We start from the raw sequence: 26,067 nt of genomic DNA on the forward strand, positions 1-26,067 counted from the left end.
TCCTGCCAACTCGAGTGTCTGTGATGGTCAGGGAGTCTCCTTCTGTCAGGATTCCAGAAGCCTTGGCGAGAGTAAGTTTCTCCTTACCAGTTCAACTCACCCATTCCCCCAGAGTCACTGGGGGCCAGGAATGAATGCCAGTGCATGGTAGTCCCATGCAGGGTTCCCAGCTTCCTCCCTCTTCAGCCCAGCTTCTGTGTCTTCCCTCCACCACTCTCAGTGCCTTCCCTCTGAAGATCTGTTAGGAGTGCTCCAGTTGTCCTGGTCCCTTGGTGGCAGCTGTTCCGCCTGGCTGCCTCTAGTCAGCCATCTTGCCCAGCACCCCTCCAGTATTTATTTAATAAGACTAATGTGATTGTGTTTAGTCAGAATGCTCCAAGGAACTGTTTTAGGAAAGAAAGAATGATGATAATTTCTTGTAGCTTATCTATAAAAGGTCATTTGGGAAGGACAACCATTTTAATCATTTATGGGACTTTGGGGTAGATTTTATAGTTACTATATTAAAGACATTTGCAGACATTTATGAAAATTTGTAAGTAGTTTTTTGATAAGCTGTCAGTACTTTAGTAGCTATAATTGCCTAAGCATTCCTAATTATATGTTGAGCTTTCGAATTTTTACCAGAGCTTCTTCCTGGTAAAGCTTAAACATCAGCCTCCAATCAGTTAGATTAATCTCTAAATTTATGACAATTAAATTCATCTGACCTGGTTACTGGGCACATTTCAGACATCAGACTGATCTTTATCATGAAACCACTAGGAATATTTTAATTTTAAAATTGACCTTTTGGAGTCAGCTTTTCTTTAATCTGCCAGTTATACATAACAGAAATATTTCTTTAAAAAGTAACCTGACTTTATTAATGTATTTAATTTCAAAAACTGAAGTGGTATAAAATGTGTATAGGGCAAAATGCCTTGATAAACTAAAGACATTCCTTTTTATTTATAGAGATACTTTCTAGTTGGGAGCAATAATGCAGAAACGAAATATCGTGTCTTGAAGATTGATAGAACAGAACCAAAAGATTTGGTCATAATTGATGACAGGGTAAGTATCCTCCAAACCTGACTGCAAAAAAACTTTCATACCTGTTGTTTAAAGGACATGAAATATCCTTACAGTTTTTAGTGATATATTATTTTTATCATAAATCTAAAAGTTTCCGTTATTTTTCTTGGTTGGCTAGAATTTGAATCTCCAATCTGATTTCTAGAAATCACTGGTGTCAAGAAGTATGCCAGAATTATACTTTGCCCCTCGTTTTGACTTGTTTTCGAAAACACACTCTTAGGATAAGATAATGAGTATTGTTTCTTAAAGAGGGCTGACATTTTAAGGATTCAGCGTAACTTAATATTGCATCTGCTGAAGAGACAATCTGTTATGGTTCTTTAATATCAAGCTACTTGAAGTCAGGGAGGACTTCTATGCTACAGACTTTATTTTCCTCCTAAAAATCACCTCTAGGACCTTTACTGATGATTTGCTATACACTAAGGAAATGTTAAGCTGTTCTTATCCAGAGTTAGATTATCCAGAGTCAAGAATACAGAGGCTGGAATTCAGATGGCACAAAAACCTGAAGCTGTTAGTCAAAAGTGAAATACTATATGGTGGTTTGAACAGTTAAGTTTAACTTTTCACACAAAAGAACTCAAGTTATCTTTTGTGTTGAAATTCCTGTCTGTGAATATTTCGGAATCCATAAAGATTCCTGGTTTCTCAAATATGTAGTAACTACAGTTTGGAATCCATTTTCACTAAGCTACTTGTAACAAAACTATTTTCTGTGTTGTAATAATTTTAGATAAATTCTTTGTTATGATTTCCCATGCTACTCCTGGGGTCCATTCTGCTCCCCACCTATCTGAGCATTTTTAACAATATAATGTAATGGTTCTTGGCTTTATTTAGAGATGGGAGCAATTGGTCAGAGAGCCCTTTGAAATGTTAAGAAAATCTATGGGCCTTCTCGTTAAAGATGCACATTTACTCAAAATTTTGCACATAGTTTTAAGGGATTCATGGACTCTTGAAATTTACCTGTAGATCCCTTAAATCTCTGCATCTCTGGTTTAGAGTATAAGGTTTGGACACTTTTTTTAGTATAGCAGCATGATCCAATAACCAACCTTAATTGCTAATGTTAAAGAACTTGTTAGCTTTTTAAAATTGTAGCTTACTTGTGTACTATTATATACTTCTGTATGAAATAGCTGATGATGCTTGTAGGTAACTTTTTAACTTTCAGGCACAAATAATAAATAATCTAAAGTCTAAGCACAACCTTACAGAGTAAATGTGCTTATTCTTAGCATGTCTATACTCAACAAGAAGTAAGGGAACTTCTTGGCCGCTTGGATCTTGGAAATAGAACAAAGATGGGACAGAAAGGATCCTCGGGCTTATTTCGAGCGGTTTCAGCTTTTGGTGTTGTGGGTAAGAAATCTGCCCTCCTTCTTACAATCTCTTGTTTTTTGTTTTTGTTTTCTCTACATAGACTACTTAAAGGAGTTTATAAGGCTATAAAGCTTTAAAATTATAATTACCTGTAGCTTTGGTTATTTAAAACTTCATTATCCATCAATCAGATAGCAAACAGCGTTTCTGTAGCATCTGCTTATGCACTTAGCACTGCTCAGTTTTATTTAGGATACAAACAAATATCAAAATGTTTTTGGCCTTTGAGGAGGTTGCTGTCTGTCTCATTGATGAATGAAAAAGTAAAAATTAGCTTGGACTGGACTGTAAACATCCACCCTGCCATTCATCAGCTGGAGTAACAAATCACGTAAAACTGGATTTAAAATTAATAGGAATTTCTCCTAAGGTTAGTCTATAGTTATAAAATGTCATAACCCCCTTCTTTGGGTGACTGCTTTTTTTTTTTTTTTTTTTACTCACTTAGAAACTTTGGTTTCTAAAATCACAGACCATCAGAAACTTCACTGTTTGAAATTGTGTTAGTAAGATAAAACATCCCACATTTACTTGGACAACCCAAGTCACTGTGACACAGAGAAGCAGCTTTGGTTTACCAACTCAGGTGCAGAGCTTCAGAGACGAGATTTCTGAACACAGTAGTCCATAGATATGATGATTCTGTTGTTTTCAAGGAAACAGGACCCTTGGTCTACTTCATAGTCCAAACGTGATATTGATCTCTTTAAATATCACCTTGCTTTGGTTTGAGCCTCTTCATTTAAATTTTACCTAAGCTCCACCTTTCCCCCAATTCTGTAATAACTCCTTTACTTTAGCAAGATGCTCCATGGTTTCTCTGATATGCATTGTCCCTCCTTGTGGTGGATCAATAAACCTGTCTTTACTGTACTATGGGTTTGTCCCTGATTGGTCTGTGGCAGAGGACAAAATCCAATGTACATAAAACAACTCTAAGATTATAAGTAAGAGCCAAGCTGTGTAGTATGAATTAAATGGTGTTGGAGGTCACAGAAGAGGTAAATTACTTGGACCTGGAATGGCCAGGGAAGATTTCCTATAGTAGATGAGACTTGAGCTGTACCTTGAAGGAGGAACAAGGTATGGATAAATGCAGAGAAGAAAAGAGGGAACTCCAGTAAGGGTGACAGCAGAGGCACATGCATGAAGGTACCCAGAGGTGCTGGGAATGCTGGGGAGTAGTCAGGCAAGGCCAGATTGCTTTGGGGTTTGAAAGCCAAAGCAGGGGGCTATTGTATTTTAGCATCTCTGCTGCCAGCACCTTATTTTGAGTCTTTTTTTCTGTAAACACTTAGGAAATTATCTCTGTGTTTCTTAAACCTACTGGACTGTGTGTAATATTAAGTGGTTGTATTGGTTCGTTCTCGCATTGCTATAAAGAAATACCTGAGACTGGGTAATTTATAAAGAAAAGAGGCTTAATTGGCTCATGGTTCTGCAGGCTGTACAGGAAGCATAGCAGCTTCTGCTTCTAGGAGGCCCCAGGAAACTTACAATTATGGCAGAAGGGGAAGGGACAGCAGGTGTGTCTTAGATTACTGGAGCTTAATTAAGGATGGGTGGGGGAGGTGCCACACATTTTTAAGCAATGCTTTTAAGCAACCAGATCTCATGAGAACTCTGTATCACGAGAACAGCACCAAAGAGGTGGTTGTAAACCATTCAGTCATCCACCCCCATGACCCAGGCACCTCCCACCAGGCCCCATCTCCAACAATGGAGGATTACAATGGAACATGAGATTTGTGTGAAGACACAAATGCAAACCATATCAGTGGTTTCTACAGATATTAACAAAATTAATATGGACTTGACTATGCTATGTGTTTTCAGATTCTTATTTTGGGTCTTCTGTTTAGCACTTTCCATTTTGTGACTGTATGTCTATGAAAACTTTGATTATATTCTGCCATCCTTGGAGTTTGCTTTTCTAAGAATACTGTCGTTGCTCTTCATACGTAATCCCTTTAGGCTCATTTTGTGTGTTAGGTGGCTGCAGGGGAAGGTAAAGAGTAGTATAACATGACTGGTTTCTTCTCCTCAGGCCTGGCCCCTTTTCTATGCCTTTTGCTTAGTCTTGAGAAGGCCCTTGAGGTTACATGTTGAATGGATGAGCATTTGTGGGAATGTGTATGTCTGTATGTGTCATGTGAGTTCATGTGCTTAAATGCCATAAATGCCAGTATGTTAAATTCCACTTTCAGTCCTGCTTATATTTTAAATTTAAGAAAAAAATACTGATACTGTAAATAAAATGTGTTTAAAATATAGTAGACTCTAATTTAAATAATAGTTACTTAATAGTTTAAGCTTAAATGTTGATACCTTATTACATTTTTTTTTTTTTTTTTTCTTGAGACAGAGCCTTGCTGTGTCACCCAGGCTGGAGTGCAGTGGCACGATCTTGGCTAACTGCAACCTCCACCTCCCGAGTTCAAGCCATTCTCGTGCCTCAGCCTCCCGAGTAGCTGGGATTACCAGTGTGCGCCACCATGCCTGGCTGGTTATTGCATTTTTTGTAGAGATGGGGTTTCGCCATGTTGGCCAGGCTGATCTCAAGCTCCTGGCCTCAAGCAATCTGCCTGTCTCAGCCTCCCAAAGTGCTGGGATTGCAGATGTGAGTCACTATGCCTGGCCACAACTTTTTTGATAGGCATTTCGTAATGTGTATATACTATTGAATGCCTTATTGGCCAGATTTTATTTTTCAAAATTGAAGTTTTCTTGATGATTAAATGTAACGAAGTGAAAATCACTTATTGAACTGTGTGGGTTTTGTTTTGTGTGTTTGTGTCTGTGTGTGTGTGTGTGTGTGTTTTTTGAGACAGGACCTTGCTCTGTCATCTAGGCTGGAGTACAGTGGCCAATCATAGCTCGCTGCAACCTCAACCTCCTGGGCTCAAATGATCTACCTGCCTCAGGCTCCTGAGTAGCTGGGACTACAGGCATATGCCACCACGCCCAGCTAATGTTTTTTCTTTTCTTTTTTTTTTTTTTTAGAGATGGTGGTCTCACTTTGTTTTCCAGGCTGTCCTCAAACTGCTGAGCACAAGCAATCCTCCTGCCTTGGCCTCCCAAAGTGTTAGGATTACAGGCATAAGCCACCGTGCTCAGCCTGAACTGTGTTTAAAAATAGCTGTCCTTGGATATTCCAGAGTTGTATTGGGCTGTTTGACTTTACATTAAATGGCCTCTAGACTGCTGGACTGTTTTTTTTTTTTTTAAATACTTTGGTCACCTTTTATTGTTCTTGACATGTTTGCTTTTAGCATATTCCTAGCCTCATTTTTAATCTATTGATAACCAAGCTTGTAAAACTAGAACTTTTCTTTGAATCAATTGATAACCAAGTTTGTAACCAGACGTTTAATTTACACACAAGTTTTGGTTAATAAACTCTGGGTGAGGGCTGAAGGTGTCTCCACGTTCCTTTTAAAGGTGACATTCTTAGCTATTTTTGTTGAAGTTAGAGCCCTTTTAGCTTTGAGACTGTGCATGTATGGTGAAGTCACTGTAAGATTAACCTGCAAGTAAAGTAAGACAATAATGTACTGGTAAACATTTAGTATTTTTATGGAAATGTGCCTTATGTGTCCTACTTCAGTCATGTAAATAAAGTTAAGAATCCATGAAAAGTAAACAGGGAGTAATGAAAGTCTATGATTTTTCTAGTACAAGCTTAGAAATGTAGTGGATACTGAAATTATTAACACAAAATACTTATCTTTGAAAAATGTGTAGTCTAGTTGTTAAAATAACACGTGTGAAATGACTAGAATGGTTGTGTTCTATTCTGTGGCTAAAATATTTTCTTCACTAACTTTTTGAACATGCTGAATTGGTGGAAAATATTTTTGTTGGAATGTTTTGGATTGTTGTCATGGTTTATTTAGTACACATGTCATGAGAATCTAGAACAATACTTCTCTAGGATCTGTAATAAAGGACCATTTTTCTCCCCCTCCCTCACATATATCACATGTTGCAGACCAACACCACATGTGACTTAAAACACGAGTTTAATACTATCCAAACTAGTCTATGCCCTGTGTGAGGGCAGATTCACTGATCATGCACACAGATGTTGTGGAGCAATCTAAATTGTTCTAAAGTTTCTAAATCCTTCCTCTCAATTTGTTTACTTGTCTTTTCATGGGCTAGTTCTGAAAGCTCACAGACCAGCACTGGTCCCTAGGCCATATTTTGAATATTACTGACCTAGAGGGTTTTCCTTGCTATAAACGGATTGATCCAGTCCTGTAGCTGCCTGGCCAATTCGTGATCTGTTCCTTTGTTATTTGACAGCCAGCAGGAAGTTTGGGAAACCACTGGATGGGATCATGAGCATCCATCACTAAGTTGTTTTATGTGGTCCTAGGGCACATGAATGGAATGACCTATAGTCCATACTACTCAGTTCTGTTATCATCCCAGCTCCTTTTGATACATAGCCCTTAGGTACGTGTCCTTTTTCTGCCACTGTCGTCTGTCAGATGACACTCTTCTAAGCCTCTAGTATGTTGAAGGGGAGTGGCAAAATAAGAAGCGTCAATACGGTACACTGTGATGGACTAAGCTATTATTTAAAACAATACCCTTACAAATAGACTGCAGATCCAAGATAACAGTCAAAACACCAAAAAAGTGTGAGTCTCAGACTAGTTAGGGGGCAATATGATTTGATAGTAGAGATGTCACTTTGGTTCCAGAGAGCTCTGTTGTACAAAGGCACTGGGTACCTTGTGGGGGGTTTTGGTCCTTCTCTGCTGGAGTGCTGTTCTCACTGGAGGCTTTCAAGATAATAGCTGACTGGCATGGTGACCCCCCATACAGGATATTACACTATTCCCTGTTAGTGGGCTGATGAGGGTCCTCTCCAGCCACCAGAATTGCATACTACTACATTCTCTCATATTGTCCTTTTTAATATACTTTGCTTGGCTTCCCTCTCAAGTGACACAGCCTTTTTTATTTTGGAGAGAGAAATCACTTTTGCATGACGACCATCATCTTGTCTTCTGGAAAGTACTCAGTGAAATTGGTCTGGGGTCAGAAGTACATAGAATGAAGATGAAGAAACTTGTTCTGGTGTTCATCATGTTAGAGGGATGAACAGGCTGATTCTTGGTGGATGTCTATGCCAAACTGAAGCCTTTAATTGTTGAGAGACATTTCCAATTGGTAGTAACAAGGAAGTGGAAAATAATCTCATTTATAATATACTGAAGCCATTTGTGCTGGAAGAAGAGTGTCTCTTTTGTGCAGTATGTTTACTTTCCCTTATACAAATTATGAAGGGAAGTGTAGAATGATATAAATAGCCTGGCGCTAAAAACATAAAATTAAAATTCAATTAGAATGCAGGTTGAGAGAAATTATTACTAAGAATTTTTATCTAAAAAATAAATATACAGCAAGAATAAAAGGAAAACTAATTTATCTTGTAAATATTTATTATTTAATCCCAATTACATTCCATTTTTAAGTTTTTTGGTGTGTGTGCTGCTTCTGAAATGCTTACTTTTGTAAGTTTTATATTTCTGAAAGGATGACTACTTCCTAAGTTGCTTTTAGTGAAGTTGTCATCAGCTTTTATTTTTTCCTTCCTTCCCATTCCTGTGTCCTTCAACTTCAGTGAGGTCATTTTTGGCTAGTCTCTAACCTTTTTTAAAAAACACTTTGTGTTTTGTGGATTTCTAAAATACAAATATTTTTCATTATTTTAATAGCATTTTTTTTGCAGTGGCATGGCCGATAAGATTCTTGAGGCATCTTTCCATTATAGATTTCAGCTCATTCATGTTAATGTATTCAATTAGTCATTCTTTTTTCATCAGCTGAGAATAACAAGACATAGATCATAGGTATTTGCCAATTCTAGAGCAAAAATTCAGACAGAGCACCAGGATCCTAGCTTAGACTTTATAGACTATAACACTCTGAGAGAGACACACACACACACATACAGAGAGAGAAACAAAGAGAATGTATGTGTAAGAAAGTTCATTTTGAAAGATAGCTAGATATAAGATTCCTATATATATATATATATATTTTAGTACTTTATGGCATCCCTCTTCATTCTGGCTTTCATTGCTTCTGATGAGAAGACAGCTGTATATGACTGTATCTAGCTTGCCCTGTGAGTGAGTGAGCTGGGCAGGGATGGGACCTTGTGTTCTTGGCCTGACATGCCTGGAGTAGAGCCTCTACCATGTGAGTCGGTGCTTGGTTGAAGGAAGGAGCCCAGACCTTAGCCATGCTTGCCTGGAATAGAGCTTTTACAACACAGAGTTGGTGGGGATGAGAAAAGCTGGTGGCCTACCCCTCATGAGCAGCAATTGTGGTCCTAGACTGGGAGCTGGAGAGAGAGGAAGGAGCCCTGCCTTCTTGGCTGCACCTGCCCAGAGTAGATATCCTGTCATGTTGAACTGGGAGGCAGTGTGGAAGGGGAGCAGGCCATGATCCAAATGCCACAGACTTGCTGTTCTTAACAAGATTTATTAGATTTTCTTGGATAAATGTTTCTCCACTTTCTGTATGCCCTTAGGGCAGTTTCCAGAAACTTTTAATGTTTTCCTTTGTTTTTATTATTTTTACTAGTTATGGTTGTTTTCCTAGGAAGGAGTCTGCTGAGCTCCTTGCATTGCTATTTCAGAAGTGTCCCCTCTTCCCCACCACCAAGAAAGTTAGTTTTAACTCCCAAAGCAAAGTTCAGGGAACCTGAAAGTTTTTGACCAAGATTGTATGGCAACTAGTGTGTTGCTGAGAATATAATGCTGCTGAACATTAATGTATATGGCTCTTTCTTTAGTCACCAATATAGAACCTCTATATTCTAATGATCTGACATAAAATATAACTCTATTTATAACTCTCCAATATTCATTTAAAAACTGAACTATCAGAAATGATATTTGTGGAAGATTGCATGAAGGATATGTAATTTACTTGATACATTGTTTTGTTTGCCCAACCTATTCACTTTCCAGGGAACTGGCACCATGTCCCCTGGCCTCATCTAGGCCACCTAGTTATCATATAAAATGGCTTCCAATGCTGCATGATTCTATTTTTTGGCCATAGTTGATTGGTCCTGGGCTGGGCACCTGACCCAAGTTGGGTCAGTCCAAGTTCTTCCCCAGGAATTCTGAAATTGAACTTGATAAAAATGTCCTTTTCTTCCCAGTAAAGGTTTTGGATGGAAAGCCCAGAGCTGTCAGCAGTTGTGTTTCCTACCACATGATCCAGAGAAGTGGAGGAGCTTGGTCTATGGAGAGAGAGAAGAATGGAGTAGATGTTCAGAGACATCTTGACTAGGCTTTTTCTGAGGCCCAGTCACACTGTTTCCCATGTGTGGAATGGATCACTTCAGGATCCTTAATATAAATTCCTTTTTTTAGTTTAAGCTGGCTCAAATTGGTTTTTGACATTAATTATCAAGAGTCCATGAAGTTTGTTCTTTTGGGCAATATTTCCCAAAATATGTTCCTCAGAACGTATATCCATTGGTTTTTGTTGTTGTTGTTTTAAGGCAGGGGGTGGGAGGAGGTTCCATGAACAAATGAATCTGGAAAGGCACTTGGTTTTTATCTCCCATCAAGATTCACAGTGTATTTTAGCACAGTCCTGTAAGGTTCTCAGGATTTTTGTTTTAAGTTTCTTAGTCCAGTATTATTTGCTCACTGCCACTCCTCTCCCCGCTGGGATTCCATTAACTAATATTTCATGGAGAACACATTTGGGGAAATGTTACCAGAGATACTTAGATTTTTATCTTCAGATGAAATTAGACCTCCGTTCAGCTGTGTACCTTGCTAGCATTCTTTTAGTTTGTAAAGAATGACATTTATTGAATTGTGCCTTGGCATATGAAACAGCATTGAGAAATGTGTCCTTGACATTGTGGAGAATTCTCCTGAGGTTGTTCTCTACAGCACATATCTTTTTATGTGGACTCACTCTGAAATTGTCTCCCAGTTCTTGTAACTACTGTAGCTTCTCCAAGTAGTGGTTTAGTTTTTATCTTTCAGCCACTGTGCATGGTATAATTGGATGTGTGTTCCTCTTTGCATTATCTGTTAGAAAATGGAGAGCCAAATGTGGGGAATAGTACATAGGATCTTAAGATGCATTCTTATGTACAACTTTTATTCTTGGACTCATCTTACTATGTTTTTAAACATTATTTCCTTTACTGTAATTTCCTCTTCAGTTTTATAATCCTTTGTGTGTATGTGTGTGTGTGTGTTACATATATATATTTAATTTTGGTAAAAAACTGAATTTACTGTCACAATCATTTTTAAGTGCACAGTACAGCAGTGTTAACTGTATGCATCTTGTGCAACAGATCTTGAGAATTTTTTCATCTATGCAAAACTAAAGCTCTATACCCATGGAACAACAACTCCTCTTAATCTTATATCTATTTGTGCTTAAGGCACCTCAGTCCTATTTGCAGTGAGACTAAGAGGAATGAGTGAATTAAATTGTTTAGAGTAATTTTTTTTAAAATTTAAGTTCTGGGATACATGTGCAGAATGTGCAGGTTTGTTACATAGGTATACACACGTGCTGTGGTGGTTTGCTGTACCTATCAACCCACCATCTAGGTTTTGAGCCCCACATGCGTTAGGTATTTGTCCTAATGCTCTTCCTCCCCTTGCCCCCACCCCTCGACAGGCCCTGGTGTGTGATGTTCCCCTCCCTATGTCTATGTGTGCTCATTGTTCAGCTCCCACTTATGAGTGAGAACATGCGGTATTTGGTTTTCTGTTCCTGTGTTAGTTTGCTGAGAATGATGGTTTCCTGCTTCATCCATGTCCCTGCAAAGGACATGAACTCATCCTTTTTTATGGCTGCATAGTATTCCATGGTGTATATGTGCCACGTTTCCTTTATCCAGTCTATCATTGATGAGCATTTGGGTTGGTTCCAAGTTTTTGCTATTGTAAATGATGCTGCAGTAAACATATGTGTGCATGTGTCTTTATAGTAGCATGATTTCTAATCCTTTGGGTATATACCCAGTAATGGGATTGCTGGGTCAAATGGTATTTCTGGTTCTAGATTCTTGAGGAATCACCACACTGTCTTCCACAATGGTTGAACTAATTTCCACCAACAGTGTAAAAGTTTTCCTGTTTCTCCACATCCTCTCCAGCATCTGTTGTTCCCTGACTTTTAAATGATTTCCATTCTAACTGGTGTGAGATGGTATCTCATTGTGGTTTTGATTTGCATTTCTTTAATGATAAGTGATGATGAGCTTTTTTTCATACATTTGTTGGTCGCATAAATGCCTTCTTTTGAGAAGTGTCTGTTCATATCCTTTGCCCACTTTTTGATGGGGTTGTTTGTTATTTTCTTGTAAATTTGTTTAAGTTCCTTGTAGATTCTGGATATTAGCCCTTTGTGAGATGGATAGATTGCAACAATCTTCTCCCATCCTGTAGGTTACCTGTTCACTCTGATGATAGTTTCTTTTGCTGTGCAGAAGCTCTTTAGTTTAATTAAATCCCATTTGTCAATTTTGGCTTTTATTGCCATTGCTTTTGGTGTTTTAGACATGAAGTCTTTGTCCACGCCTGTGTCTTGAATAGTATTGCCTACGTTTTCTTCTAGGGATTTTATGGTTTTAGGTTTTGTATTTAAGTCTTTGATCCATCTTGAGTTAATTTTTGTATGAGGTGTAAGGAAGGGGTCCAGTTTCAGTTTTCTGCATATAGCTAGCTGGTTTTCCCAGCACCATTTATTAAATAGGGAATCCTTTCCCCATTGCTTGTTTTTGTCAGGTTTGTCAAAGATCAGATAGTTGTAGATGTGTGGTGTTATTTCTGAGGCCTCTGTTCTGTTCCATTGGTCTTTATATCTGTTTTGGTACCAGTACCATGCTGTTTTGGTTACTGTAGCCTTGTAGTATGGTTTGAAGTCAGGTAGTGTGATGCCTCCAGCTTTGTTCTTTTTGCTTAGGATCGTCTTGGTGTCTTGGCTATGCGGGCTCTTTTTTGGTTCCATATGAAATTTAAAGTAGTTTTTTCTAATTCTGCAAAGAAAGTCAATGGTAGCTTGATGAGAATAGCATTGAATCTATAAATACTTTGGGCAGTATGGGCATTTTCACAATATTGATTCTTCTTATCCATGAGCATAGAATGTTTTTTCATTTGTTTGTGTCCTCTCTTACTTCCTTGGGCAGTGGTTTGTAGTTCTCCTTTAAGAGGTCTTTCACGTGCCTTGTAAGTTGTATTCCTAGGTATTTTATTCTCTTTGTAGCAGTTGTGAATGGGAGATCACTCATGATTTGGCTCTGTTTAGAGTAATATTTTTAAGTGAGATAAATGTCAGTATAGATAGTCTTAGAGAATAATTCTAAGACACCTGAAAATTTGTATGGCTATAAATCATAGAAATAATAAAGTAAGAAATGTATCAAAGGTCTTTGGCCTTTTAAATAGGCATCTAAAAGCCATTACTAAGTTTATAAAGCATATTTCTCTTTATTTTTTGTTGCATAGGTTTTGTCAGGTTCTTAGAAGGCTATTATATTGTGTTAATAACTAAAAGGAGGAAGATGGCGGATATTGGAGGTCATGCAATCTATAAGGTCGAAGATACAAATATGATCTATATACCCAATGATTCTGTACGGGTTACTCATCCTGATGAAGCTAGGTATGTATGGTGGGAACTATCTTTTTTTTTTTTTTTGGAGACGAGGTCTTGCCCTGTTGCCCAGGCTGGAAGGCTGGAATATAATGGCATGGTCATAGCTTGCTGTAGCCTTGGCCTCCCAGGCTCAAGTCCTTTTTTTTAATGTTGTAGATCAGGTAGAAAATAAAATACAGTTTAGATATTACAAATGTTATGTAAAAAGATCAAATGTTGGCTCAGAATTTTAGAACTTTTGTTAAGAGCTGTTAAAAACCTCCATTATAGCAATTGGCAAGAATCAACAATGGCTACTATTAGGTGAGAGGTTGTTATTGAGGAATAGAATAATCACATAGTCCCAACATTTTAAACTCCATGGATCTCTTTGTTATTTACAGAGGAATAAGTATTTTTATGATGAAAAAAACAGCAGACATTCTTATCCAAATAATCAAACTTCACATCACCAATAATGAGACGAAACTGACATTGTTTGACTCTTAGTGGGAAGGACACAGTTTACCTTAGTAGTTAAATATTGCTAAAAATATTTAACTTGAATCTAAGCATGGGGAAATAATCAGATAAATACATACCACTGGACTTCCTGCAAGATAACTGGCCTAGATTCTTAAAAGAATGTAAAAGTCATCAAAGACAAAAAACAAAGGACTGTTCCAGATTTTTAAACAGACGTGACAACTAAATGCAGATTTTGGTCGGATCCTGGATTAAAAGTGCATGTACTTGTACACACATCCTCACACAAAGATCTAAAGGGCTTTATTTGGACAGTTTGTGTGTGGACTACATACTAGTGATCTTGAATCAGTATTTAAATTTGGAGTATAATAATGGTTTGCGGTTACTGAGGAGATTGTCCTTGTTTATAACAGATACATGCTAAAATATTTAGGAGTGAAGTGTCATGATGTCTGCTACTTACAGTCAAGTGGTTTAGAAAAATAAAATGTACTTGTATATTTAAAGAGAGATAATATTTGTTTATGTGTTTAAGGAGAGAGCGCTAAAAGTGAATTCAGAAGAAGGGCATAGTGGTGTTAATTGTACTTTTTTTTCCCTGCAATTTTTCCTGTATATCTGAAATGTTCAAAAGTTTTGGAGGAATTATTGGAACCTTGGAAACATGGGAAAAGCTATTAACAAATTGATAAAATTGTCAAGGTTGAATTGATTTAATATTATGAAGATTAAGATGGAACAAAGAAATATTTATAAGTTTTTAGGATAGGTAACAGTTTAGATTTTAATTATATCCTGTACTTTTGTAGTGTTCCAATACATGAACCAAAATTTAAAGGTGATGCAGCCCTGTTGCTTGAGACCATCTTAGACAGTGGTTTTCTGGGCCCTTGTGAAGTTGCTTTTGATGATGATTTGGAAGAGGGTTATTAGAAAATAATTTGTTTCATTTGAGGATAAGTACAGTTTATCAGAGTAGACCTTTGTCTTGCACTAACTGAAAAAAGTTATATCTGATACAGCTGATAGAAAGGCCTATATAGTGTATTGACTAAAAGTGAATCAGATTGACCAGACCATGCGAATCCAGGGATAGGAAAAGTTCAAGAAGTTAGTATTGTTTATAAGTCTCATCTTTATGATACTTTAGCCAAGAGTACTAATACAAATTATGTTGTTGTATACAGTGATTTGGATATCTTTAAAGAGTAAAATTATGAGTAATAACATGTAGTAAATGGACTTACTCAGAATAAGATACAATTATATTAATAGTTTTTCATAGGTAAACTGAAGTAATATTACTAATTAGGAAAAACTTTTAATACTTATAAGACTATATAATCCAATAGTGTATCTAAGCAAAACTATTTGGTAAAATATTTGGAAATAAAATACAGTACTATTAAACATTTCATACATAATGTTTATCTCTGTAATGTATGATTGTTACCAATGTTAGAAAATTTACTAGAACAGTTCACCACATTAAAATATTGCTGGAAAAATTATCTTCTTAATGTTTGCAGAAAACATATTTGACAAAATTCAATACCCATTTGTGATAACAGGTTTTAGCAAACTAGGACTATAAGCAGACTTTCTTAATCTTATAAATGATACCTATTAAAAACCTATATCCAAAATTGTTCTTAGAAGTGAAACTTTAAAAGCATTACTTTTAATCAAGGTAAGGAACAATACAGAGGTATCTGCCGTCACTACTAACATTCAGCCTCATACTGAAAGTCCCTAGGCAGTGCCACAAGACTAGAAAAATAAGGCATAAAGCTTGAAAAGAAAAATCACTGTCATTATGCAAACAGCATCATTTCCTACTTGGAAAATTTGAGAATATCTACAAATTCTCAGAACTGATGAAAGAGTTCAGTAAGGTGACTAAGAAAAGATGGCTGGGCATGGTGGCTCACGCCTGTAATCCCAGCATTTTGGGAGGCTGAGGTGGGAGGATTGAGCCCAGGAGGTTGAGGCTGCAATGAGCCATGTTTGTGCCACTGTACTCCAGCCTGGGTGACAGAGTGAGACGCTGCCTCAAAAAAAAAAAAAAAAAAAAAGGTTAAAAGAAGAAAAAAGAAAAGATCAACATGTAAGACATACAGGAACCAGTAATATTTCCACACACTAGCAGTAACGAACTAGAAAATGTATAAGGTACCTGCCAATAAATATAACAAAAGCTATCCAAAACCTTATGGAAAAAACTTCAAACATTATTAAAAGATTTTTTAAATCTCTAAATAATTGGAGAGATGTCCCTTTTTCATGGATGAGGCTTGATATCTTGAAGATGTTAGTTTTCTCCAAAATTAATTTATAATTTTTTTTTCTTGAGACAAGGTCTCACTCTGTTACCGAGGCTGGAGTGCAGTGGTGCAGTCTTGGCTCACTGCAGCTTTGAACTCCTGGGCTCAAGTGGTCCTCCCACCTCAGCCTCCCCAGTAGCTGGGACTACAGACACATGCCACCACGCCTGACTAATTTTTGTATTTTTGGCAGAAATAGGGTCTTTCTGTGTTGACCAGGCAGGTTTTGAACTCCTGGGCTCAAACAATCCTCCCACCTCGGCCTCCCAAAGTCCTGGGATTACAGACATGAGCCACAGGGCCTGGCCAGTTTATAAATTTAATGTAACATTGATCCAGATTCCAAGAGCATGTTTTGAGAATGGAACTTGACATGATTTTAAAAGTCATATGGAAAAGCAAATGTCTAAGCATGGTCCAGACAATTTAAACCAGAAAAACAAGAAGGGATAAAGTCAACAAGATGGTAAGACCTATAATAATTAAGATAATCAGGCAGTAAGCTATAGTAAATAAGACTGCTAAGTATTGGTGGAGGAATTGATGGGGGTCAATGAGAAAGCCTAGAAAAAGATCCATTTTATGTGGCAAACTGGAATATGATAGAGTGAGCATTACAAGTCATTGGGGGAAAAGATGGGATAAATAGTGTTGGTTTTCTAGTTGGACAAAAATGAAATTTGATTCCATTCTCTGATAATATTCAGGAAGCAATTCCAGAAGTACAAAGATAATTTTAAGAAAATAAAGGTAAATATTTTTATAATCCTGGTATGGAAAAGGATTTTACAAACAAAATACAAAATGCGTAAACCATAAGGCAAACAATGCTATATTTGATACTGTAATTATTCAAAATGTATTTGTAATCTAGACAAATTTTAGGAAACAAGCAGCAGTCTGAAAGTAGATATTTGTAACATATAACAATGATTTATTATTTAGAATGTGGGAAGAATTTCTACAAATCAGTGAGAAAAAAATAAGCAACATAACTGAAAAATGGTTAAAAGGAACAGGCAGCTCACAGTAGAGATTCTGAACCTTACCTAGTAATTTGGGAAATGCAAATTAAAAAGGTACCATTTTATTCTCATTAGTTTGGGAATAATCAGAATATCTGCTGTCATCAAATTATAGCAGAGATGTGGGAAATGAGTTGTATACTATGAGTTATACACTGTGAGTTGGAGTGATATTTTAACCACTTAGAAGAACACTTTGGCAATTCCAGCATAATTGAAAATGCACGTTATCTACAGTGCACAGTGGTTCTTGTTTCCATGTATCTGCCCTAGAGAAACTCTTGCACATGTGTATGGGAAAACATGCATGGGATGCTCTTGGCACCATTGTATCTTATAGTGGAGAACTAGGAAGAACCTAATGGTCTATCAGCAGACAATGGATAAATAAAGTGTGTCATGTGTAGTTGGCTTTCCTTATCCATGGGTTCCACCTCTGTGACTTCAACCAACCACAGATTGAAAATACTTGAAAAAAATTGTGTCTGTACTGAACATGTACAGATGTTTTTCTTGTCATTATTCCCTAAACAATAGAGTATGACAACTATAGAATTACATAGCATTTACATTGTATTAGGTATTATAAGTAATCTAGAGGTAATTGAGAGTATACAGGAAGATGTGTATTGTGCGTTATGTGCAAATACTATGCCATTTTATATCAGGAACTCGAGCATCTGCAGATTTTGTTATCTGAGGGAGAACCTGAAACCAATCCCCCACAGATACCGAGGGATGACTGTATATAGTGAAGACCAAACATTGATTACAAAGTGAACCAAGTAAATCTATAACTTTCAACGTAACTAGGTTTCAAAAAATGAGTGAAAAAAGTAGGACAGTATACAAAGTTTGTAATGATTTGCATACATATTTTAGATATACAATATAATGCTATGTATTATTTAAAGACGACTCTAATGTGATAAAAGTAAAGAGATGCATGGACTGGAAGGATTCACATCAGTGACAGGAAAATGGTTGCATTTGGAGTGAGAGAACCGGACTGGGGAAGTCTAAAGGGAATGTTAACTTTTTAAATTGTTTGTTATTTATCTTAAAAAGGTTGAAATAGATATTTTAAAATGTGAACACTTATTAATCATGAGTGACAGAAATGGGAACATTTTATTCTATACCTTTTTTGGTGTAAAAACTTACCAACTTAAAATTGTGGTGACCCACATTGCACTTGTTGTTGTTGCTCTCCTCTCTCCATCCTCAAAGCATTTGCAAAGCATGTTGTAAAAGCAAAAACAGCATTTACTTCTGTCTTGCCCAAAGTCTGCTGTGCCCCCTACATGTAGATGCACGACTTTGCCTCTCACTGGCATAATCAGTGGTAAGGAACAGCCAAACTATAAAGTTAAAGGTCTCCAAAGGGATGATCAACAGACCTAGAATTGCTTTGGATGTAATCCCTATTCTAGATATGGTTTGAATTCCTTAGCTTTAATGAGCATATTTACAAATATAAATGTACATATGGGTACATGTTAAACTGTGAGAAATAATAGTATTGGACAAATGAAATGTACTTTGTTTTTTTTTTTTTAGGTATCTACGAATATTTCAAAATGTGGACCTATCTAGCAATTTTTACTTTAGGTAAGTGTGAGGTTAGTTTTGCTCCTATCAATCACATAAACTTTTATATTATTTTCCAGCGGGTAAAAGCAGAATGAGAACATAGTAGTACTTCTGTTTCTTTTTAGTCAACTTGTTTTATCTAAAAGCATTAAAATATAGCTATTTCTTCCCTTTAAAAATCTTATATTTGAAAATCCAAATGGATAAATTAAAGGATATTTATTCTCATTATAAAAATCATCGTTGTTTTAGGTAGGACTTAATGTATTTTAAAGAAATATTCTCATTTTGTAATCTTAAATTACAAAAATGAAATTTATATTCAGCCTGTAATAAGAGTTGTAACAATTTCATTGTTCAACTTTTAGTAAATAATCTGGCAAAATTGGGTAAAAATAAATTAAAAATAGGAAGAAGTGTTGCAATACTGATGTACTGCTGGTGGCATTGTAAATTAACAGTTTCCTGAGAAGGAATATGGCATTGAACATATATGAAAATATGTCCTAAGAAAATAACCAGGAGCAAAAATACAACTCTCCATTGGTAAAGAGACATTTATTGCTTCTCTATTTATAATAGCCCAAACAAGCAAACCAGATAATCCAGGGACATCCCAAATATTGATATGAAGAACAGGCAAGTAGATTATTACAGCATCATGATAAGTATTTTACTACCATTGATGTGACCAGTATGTGGGCCTGATAGATGCAATTATTGTGATAGATGGAAAATTCTATCAGCTGTAATATCCAAAATAAAAATAGAACACAGTAAGGACTTGAGTCATAAGGACTAAAGGAGGACCTAGAGCATTTGTAGCTGTTGGTGTTACATACTACTGACAGGGTGCTTTGCATTAAAAATTATTTTAAATTATTAATATAGTTAACCATTTCTTTATGAAACAAAGAAAAACATGTCTACTACATGGGGTGAATTATGTCTTTATTGATGCAAACCTAAAGGAAGTTGATTATTTTAACAGAAATGGAGTGAAGGGCTCCTAAAGAAATAGTTTTTACTTCCACACACGTTTGTTGAATGTATATTTTCATTGTATTTTTCGCCATCTTCTAGTTTTCAGTCTTTATGCCTAACTTTGTAGTGTTTGTGAATTATTATTGAAGCTCAGTGCTATTGTTAGAAATGGCCTTCTTCTTCATATTTCTCAGTTTTGTCTGTATTTTTATACTGAGTTGTGATCAAGTCATTCTATAAGTAAATACATGTAGGTTAAAGTTTTTGTGCCTCATAAGTAGGCTTTTAAAAAGGTTGTAATATATTCTTAAGACTCTCTAGAAAAAAGGAATTGTTTTAAGTAGAAATAATTGATTGTTAAAAATCAGAAACCAACTTCTTAATATAGCTTTTATCCCTTTGAGATTAGATGCTGTTAAAATGAATGAATCCATCAAGCAAATGTGATACAATTGAACTTCACAGATGAAACAAATCAATTTCAATCAAATTATATGAATAAATAATAATTAAAATAATGTGTGCGACTCTCCAGACACAATTGTAACCATTTTAAAATATGACTAAAATACTTTAAAAACAAATTTGTATAAAATATTCAAAATACCTTCTGAAATTCTGTGCTAAAAATATATAGCTAGGCTCCTTTAGAGTTTCTAGTAAAAACTGGAAAGCCCCCTCAACACTTAAGAAATATATATACACACACACACTATACATATATATAGTATAGTATATATACACAACTATGTATATATGCATATTTATGTATGCATATTTATATAGAGTATGCATATATAAATACCGTATATAAATATAGAGTATAAATATATTTATATATAGATACTTTTAAAATATCTCTAGCTATATATATAGAGAGAGCTAGAGATGCTTATTTAAAAGGTATTATGTGAGATCAAAATTGTAATGAAATTTAATTTGCACAGAGACGGTTATATTTTTGAAATGCCTTTTACTCTTCTAAAACATGTTTCACTGTAATGGCCTATATTATTTGCTTATTTCTGTTTTATGAAGTCAGTTATGATACCACCATTAATAATTAATAGAATTATTTTTGCTCCTGGGTAAACTAGGGTACAGAACTATGCAGTATTGCAGTGGATATTATAGATCTATAAAACCCCATACAGATTCATAGAAGGTGTGACCCTGTTTGCACAAGACCATCAACTTAGACTGATTTCAGTATGAAGCAAAAAATGCACATTGTACAAATCAAATAATGTAGGTTACTGACATTGTATTGTATATTTCCAGTCATGCAGATGCCTAGTCATGCAGTGAGGTTTTTATTTCCAATTACATTTATATTTTGCTGTGTTTTACAGTGCTTATTTGAATAGCATTGCTTCCAAATAAAGTAATAGGTGCTAAGTAATTTAGTTCACAGATTTTAATTCTATATGGGCGCCAAGACCATGAAATATGCTTTGCTTTTGTAATTCTTATTAAGTTTCAATTCTGTTCTCAGTTACAGCTATGATTTGTCCCACTCACTTCAATATAATCTCACTGTCTTGCGAATGCCCCTGGAGATGTTAAAGTCAGAAACGACCCAGAATCGCCAAGAGAGCTTTGACATCTTTGAAGATGAAGGATTAATTACACAAGGTGGAAGCGGTAGGTGGTCTTGATATATCTAATGTATATTAATGTGGTATCCATGAAGTGATATCTTATTAAATTCACTCACATTTCCCTCATATTTGTCCATCCCTCTTTGCTGTTTGTCCTTACGTGGGGTTGTTTTGGATATGTGAAGTTGATCAATTCATTTTTATAGAGATATTAATCACCATGTGGTTTCATTTGTAGGCCAGCCACAAAATTGTATGCTGACATTTTCTAGCAATTATTCACATACTTTTTATTGAATACATTCAAGCCTAGACTTTTACATGGTGTGCAGAGGTGAAGTTTACATGGATAATTTTTTTTAATATTAGATAATACATACTACTTATTTTCCTTCACAGAGACCAGTTTGTTATGGTCTGAGTTTTGAAAAAGAGTTACCATGGGTTGCCTATTATGTGCTAGACATTTACATGTAATATCTCTAATCCTCATAAAAAATCTGCTTAGTAGGTATAATGCTAGTTTTATAGAATTAAAGACTAAGTGGGAAACGGAGGCCTGGAAATGAAGATCATACGGCCATGTCAGGGAATCAATGCAGCAGGTCAGAGGTCGTTATTACTTTGATCGGTCCCAGCTTGACCCATCAGTCCTGCGTAGGTCTTGCCTTTGCAGGACTGCTGTAGGACCACTGTGGGACCACTCAGTGCCTCATCTAGGGTGCCCCTGAAATCCTGGACTAAACCAGTCACACAATACCTTTATCGCCAGATTTTTGGGTTGGTCTAGCACTGTAAAGCTAGAGGCATTGCTAGTATGAATGTTGTAAGGGAAGCATTTCAATAGTTAAGACACTTTAGTTGTGTTCAGCTGACTGTGGAAAGTAAGTCAATAGTGTCTTTGGGCTCCTTGCTCTGTGCAACTTAAATGATAGTGATGAACATGTGGGTGCAGAGGTGCAGAGGTAGAATCCAATCTAAAGTAGTCCCAGAAGATCTGCCCTTGCAGCACTCTCAAAAAGAGGCTGTGTTCTGTTAATGGTTTGCCAAAGGTTGTGATCAACTCTAAAAAGGTTTAGGCTGTTACTTAAACTGAATTTATCCCTGGCATTCCCCTTGACTCTTGTTAGTTTACTTGATTATCACTTGAGCTAAGGTCAAACCCAGGGCACCCTCCCTACTCCCAGATCATTAGATCACATACATTTGCCCTGGTTCAGACAATCTGGTGGTAAGCCATACCACTAGAGACAGGTAGATGGCAAGACAACTGGTGTGTTTGAATATTTGCTTGCAACGCTTCTGAATGTCACAATTTGTAATACAAAAGCTGAAAGTATCACTAAATTTGCCCCACATGCCATCCAAAATCTGAATTTGAATATCTGTTCTGGGATGTGAATTAAGCCTCCAATGCTACTAAATTTTTTGCCATCTCTGGAGCAATTCTACTTGATAGATATGAATAACAGGGTGTATTAGTTTCTTCTTGTTGCTGTGACAGATTACCTAGCTTAGTTGCTAAAATAACACAAATGTATCATCTTACAGAAGTCCACAGTGGGTCTCAGTGAGCCAAAATTAGCATATCAGCAGGATTGTATTCCTTTCCAGAGGCTCCAGGGGAGAATCAGTTTTCTTGCCCTTTCCATATTCTGGGGGCTGCATTCATCCCCTGGCTCATGGCTCCCTTCCATCTTTAAGGCTACATTACATTACCTGACACTCACACTCCTGTTTTCCTCTTTGACTTACAAGGACCCTGTGATTATATTGGACCCACTTAGATAATGCAGAATAATTTTCCCATCTCAAGGTCCTGATTAGGAACCTTAACTTCATCTGCAGCTTTAATTTCTTCTTGCCATGTAACTTAACAGTTCATATTCACAGTTTCTGGTGATTAGCCTGCATACATCTTTGTTGAAGGTGAGATTATTCTCTTATCGCACAGGGGTAAACTGATAAGAAACAGGGAGTGAGGGTAGAAGGTATGAGAGTAGGTTGAAAAGGAAAACAATAAATTTTTAAAATAATCTTTACTGCATGTCAGGTACTTTGCATATACTATTTAATCTGAACAATATCTTTGAGGTGAGTAGTATTAACATCATTTTCTAGTTTAGAAAGTTGAAATTCAAAGACATTAAGTAACTTGCCTGAAGTCACAGAGTAAGTGACAAAACAGGACTCCTATTGATGTCTTTATTATTAATTCTCTCGTGTAATGCATTGAAAGGGCAGAGAAAGTTTAGCTTTTATGAATCAAATCTAAGTGTGGTATAGTGTATAAACAAATACTCTTAACAGATCATGTTTTGAGAAAAAAAAAAGGTCTTTATTAACTGCTATTCAGAACCATTACAGTCTTTTAAGCTATTATCTTATAAACATACTTTTAATTTTTCACTTCATGTAAGTTTTGTAAAACTCATTGCTGTTTAATACATTTATCTGGATATGCTAAAATTATGTTTGATGAAATTAATTTATTCATAGAGAAAAGGCCTGACATAATAATAACTGCCACCTATTGGAAGTATTTGTAATACACTAGGCTTATTCTAGGCCCCTTACGTGCATTATTAATTCATTTCATCCTTAAAACAACCACATGGTACAGGTGAGGGAGCAGAGGCGCCGTGCTCTCTAAGTAACACTCTTGATTGTGCCTGACCCTGCTGATGAGAGGCAGAGCCAGGATTTGGATCCAGGAACTTTGACCTCATAACCGTGTGTTCAGCCGCTACTTCCTGCCACCTCTTGACTTTATTTATATATTTGTAACATGTCCTCAATTTCCTTGTCATTGTCTTTTCTCTCAAGAACTCTCACAAGTCAGAAAAGGGATTTCTTTGACTTTTTACAGAATCAACACAATGTTCTGGACATGAAAGGAATGATATCCACTGAAAATGGCAATGCTATTAACCAAGCATGTTACTTTGAAGTTAAAAACAGAAGTTAACTTAAAAATGAGTTGAATGTCAGCCAATTTCCGTATCTTTCTGATACCAACCTTTTTTTTAATTGATACAAAATATTTTATGTATTTATGGACTGATACAGACTTTTATTTTTCAGGGGTATTTGGGATCTGTAGTGAGCCTTATATGAAATATGTATGGAATGGTGAACTTCTGGATATAATTAAAAGTACTGTGCATCATGACTGGCTTTTGTATATTATTCATGGGTTCTGTGGGCAGTCAAGTATCCTTCCTGAAAAAAAAGTAAGATACATATTACTAAACTTATGATGTATCAATTTGTAGACAGCTACATATGAATTATATGATTATAATACCACTCTGTGCACCCCAACAGGAAAACCTGCCCATGATACTATGTAGCAGAAATACAAAGAAGAATGCAGACTATTTGAACAGGCCTGTTATATACACATAAAGGTGAATAAATAACAAGGAAGAAAATGCAATGTGATATAGGTAATAAGTGTCATGCTTATCTGGGAGAAGGAGGAGAATTAGTGATAGTTGGAGAGGGTGGGACAGGCCCATGGGAATAGTTGAACTTGGCCTGGGCCCTAAACAAAAGTCAGTGCCTTAGCAGCGAGAGAGATCAGCAGGCCGAGCAGAGAGAGAGAGATCACAGCCTGGGAAACACTGTGTGTGTAGAGGTGGAAAAACATGTGGGAGTGTTCTCATGGCTTGTGCATAAAACTCCCGGGAGGTAGGATATAGTGGGAAGGAGATTGGTATGTGGGAGTCAGATGGCCAGTCACCAGATTGCCTTGGTGGTCAAGCTGAGGACTTTGGGTTTGGTGCTAAAACTTTTGAAAGTTTTTGTGCAGAAGAATGACATTTGCAAAGTAGTATTTAGGATGCTTGAGTTGACAACCGTTTTCAAGCTGGATTAAGTAAAATGAAACTAGAACAAGGAACATGAGTTAGGAAAAGATTGCAGTAGTCCAGGCAAGAGGGCAAAATAGATTAAAGAGAAGTAGGTTCAGCTTTGGGTTAAGCTGATGAGTTCAATTTTGTAAAAACTTTTATTTCCTTCAGTAGCTTCATGTCTCATTAATTTGTAGCTACATTGAAGCCTTTTAATAAAGTGCAATTATGGGGTTTAAGAAGGCAGCATGTACCATCTAGAAGTGGTTTTTCGATTTTTTCTATCACCTTTTGAGATCATGTAGGGCATTTTTGCATTCAGCATGTTTTGTAGTATGTTAGGCTTTTAAAGAAAAAGGTGTTTGTACATTTTCCCCCCACAGATAAGAAGTGTTTGTAATGGATTTGTATTTTTCTTAGTTTTATTCTCTTTAGACATTTAAAAGAACCGAAAAAGAAACTTTTGCTCTTCATTTTCAGTTGGGATTTGCAGTTTAATGGCCTCACATCTTTCTCCAGATCCCCAGGGTTTCTTTGTCTTATTTATGGAGAAAAACCAGTCACTTTGTCCAGCGCACTGTGAGGCCCCACTCAGGCCAGCCCTGGCCCCCCTTGGTACTTGGAACCGAAGTTACAGATCTGTATTAAAATAATAATAATAATAATGTACAAAAAAAAATTTAAAGGAGTGGTTGCTTTGAGACTATTAAGTGGGTGAATGTGACTGACCATTATTATGCTTTCTTGTACCAGGAGCATTTGAGAGGAGTGGTGCCAAGGGCACAGCTGGCGAGGTTAGCCTTGAAGAGCAGCAGGGCTGCCTTCTGTGAGGGGGACGACAGGCTAGATAAAAGCACAGAGGGATTTTGAAATGAAGATCAGTGAGGTTTATGTGCTACACTTTAAAATCAGGCTCATTACTTTATAATCACTTTCAACTAGTGAGTGGTATTATCTGGTTGATCATTACTGCATAAAGAGATTTGATCCTGAATTACTTTTTTCTCTTTCCAAAAGTAAATTCTACCTGGGAAGAACACAGGTTTTTCACCACCAAGGATACCAAAAAGAATGT

General features: G+C 36.4%; 1 protein-coding gene across 3 annotated transcripts in view; it reads left to right on the forward strand.

The window, feature by feature from the left end:
* The window catches only part of FIG4 (FIG4 phosphoinositide 5-phosphatase), a 132,470-nt gene that overhangs the window by 22,671 nt on the left and 83,732 nt on the right, over window positions 1-26,067 (forward strand). For 2 of the 3 annotated variants that reach the window (XM_004044513.5, XM_055392091.2), the window contains exons 2-7: window positions 958-1,056; window positions 2,325-2,448; window positions 12,993-13,149; window positions 18,521-18,571; window positions 21,033-21,181; window positions 24,223-24,351. In XM_004044513.5, coding sequence (XP_004044561.2) covers window positions 958-1,056; window positions 2,325-2,448; window positions 12,993-13,149; window positions 18,521-18,571; window positions 21,033-21,181; window positions 24,223-24,351 — 709 coding nt within the window. The remainder of the gene's footprint in view (window positions 1-957; window positions 1,057-2,324; window positions 2,449-12,992; window positions 13,150-18,520; window positions 18,572-21,032; window positions 21,182-24,222; window positions 24,352-26,067) is intronic. The other variant, XM_055392094.2, reaches the window with a different exon arrangement.

The sequence above is a fragment of the Gorilla gorilla genome, chromosome 5, assembly GCF_029281585.2.
Source record: "Gorilla gorilla gorilla isolate KB3781 chromosome 5, NHGRI_mGorGor1-v2.1_pri, whole genome shotgun sequence".
NCBI classification, from domain to species: Eukaryota; Metazoa; Chordata; class Mammalia; order Primates; family Hominidae; genus Gorilla; species Gorilla gorilla.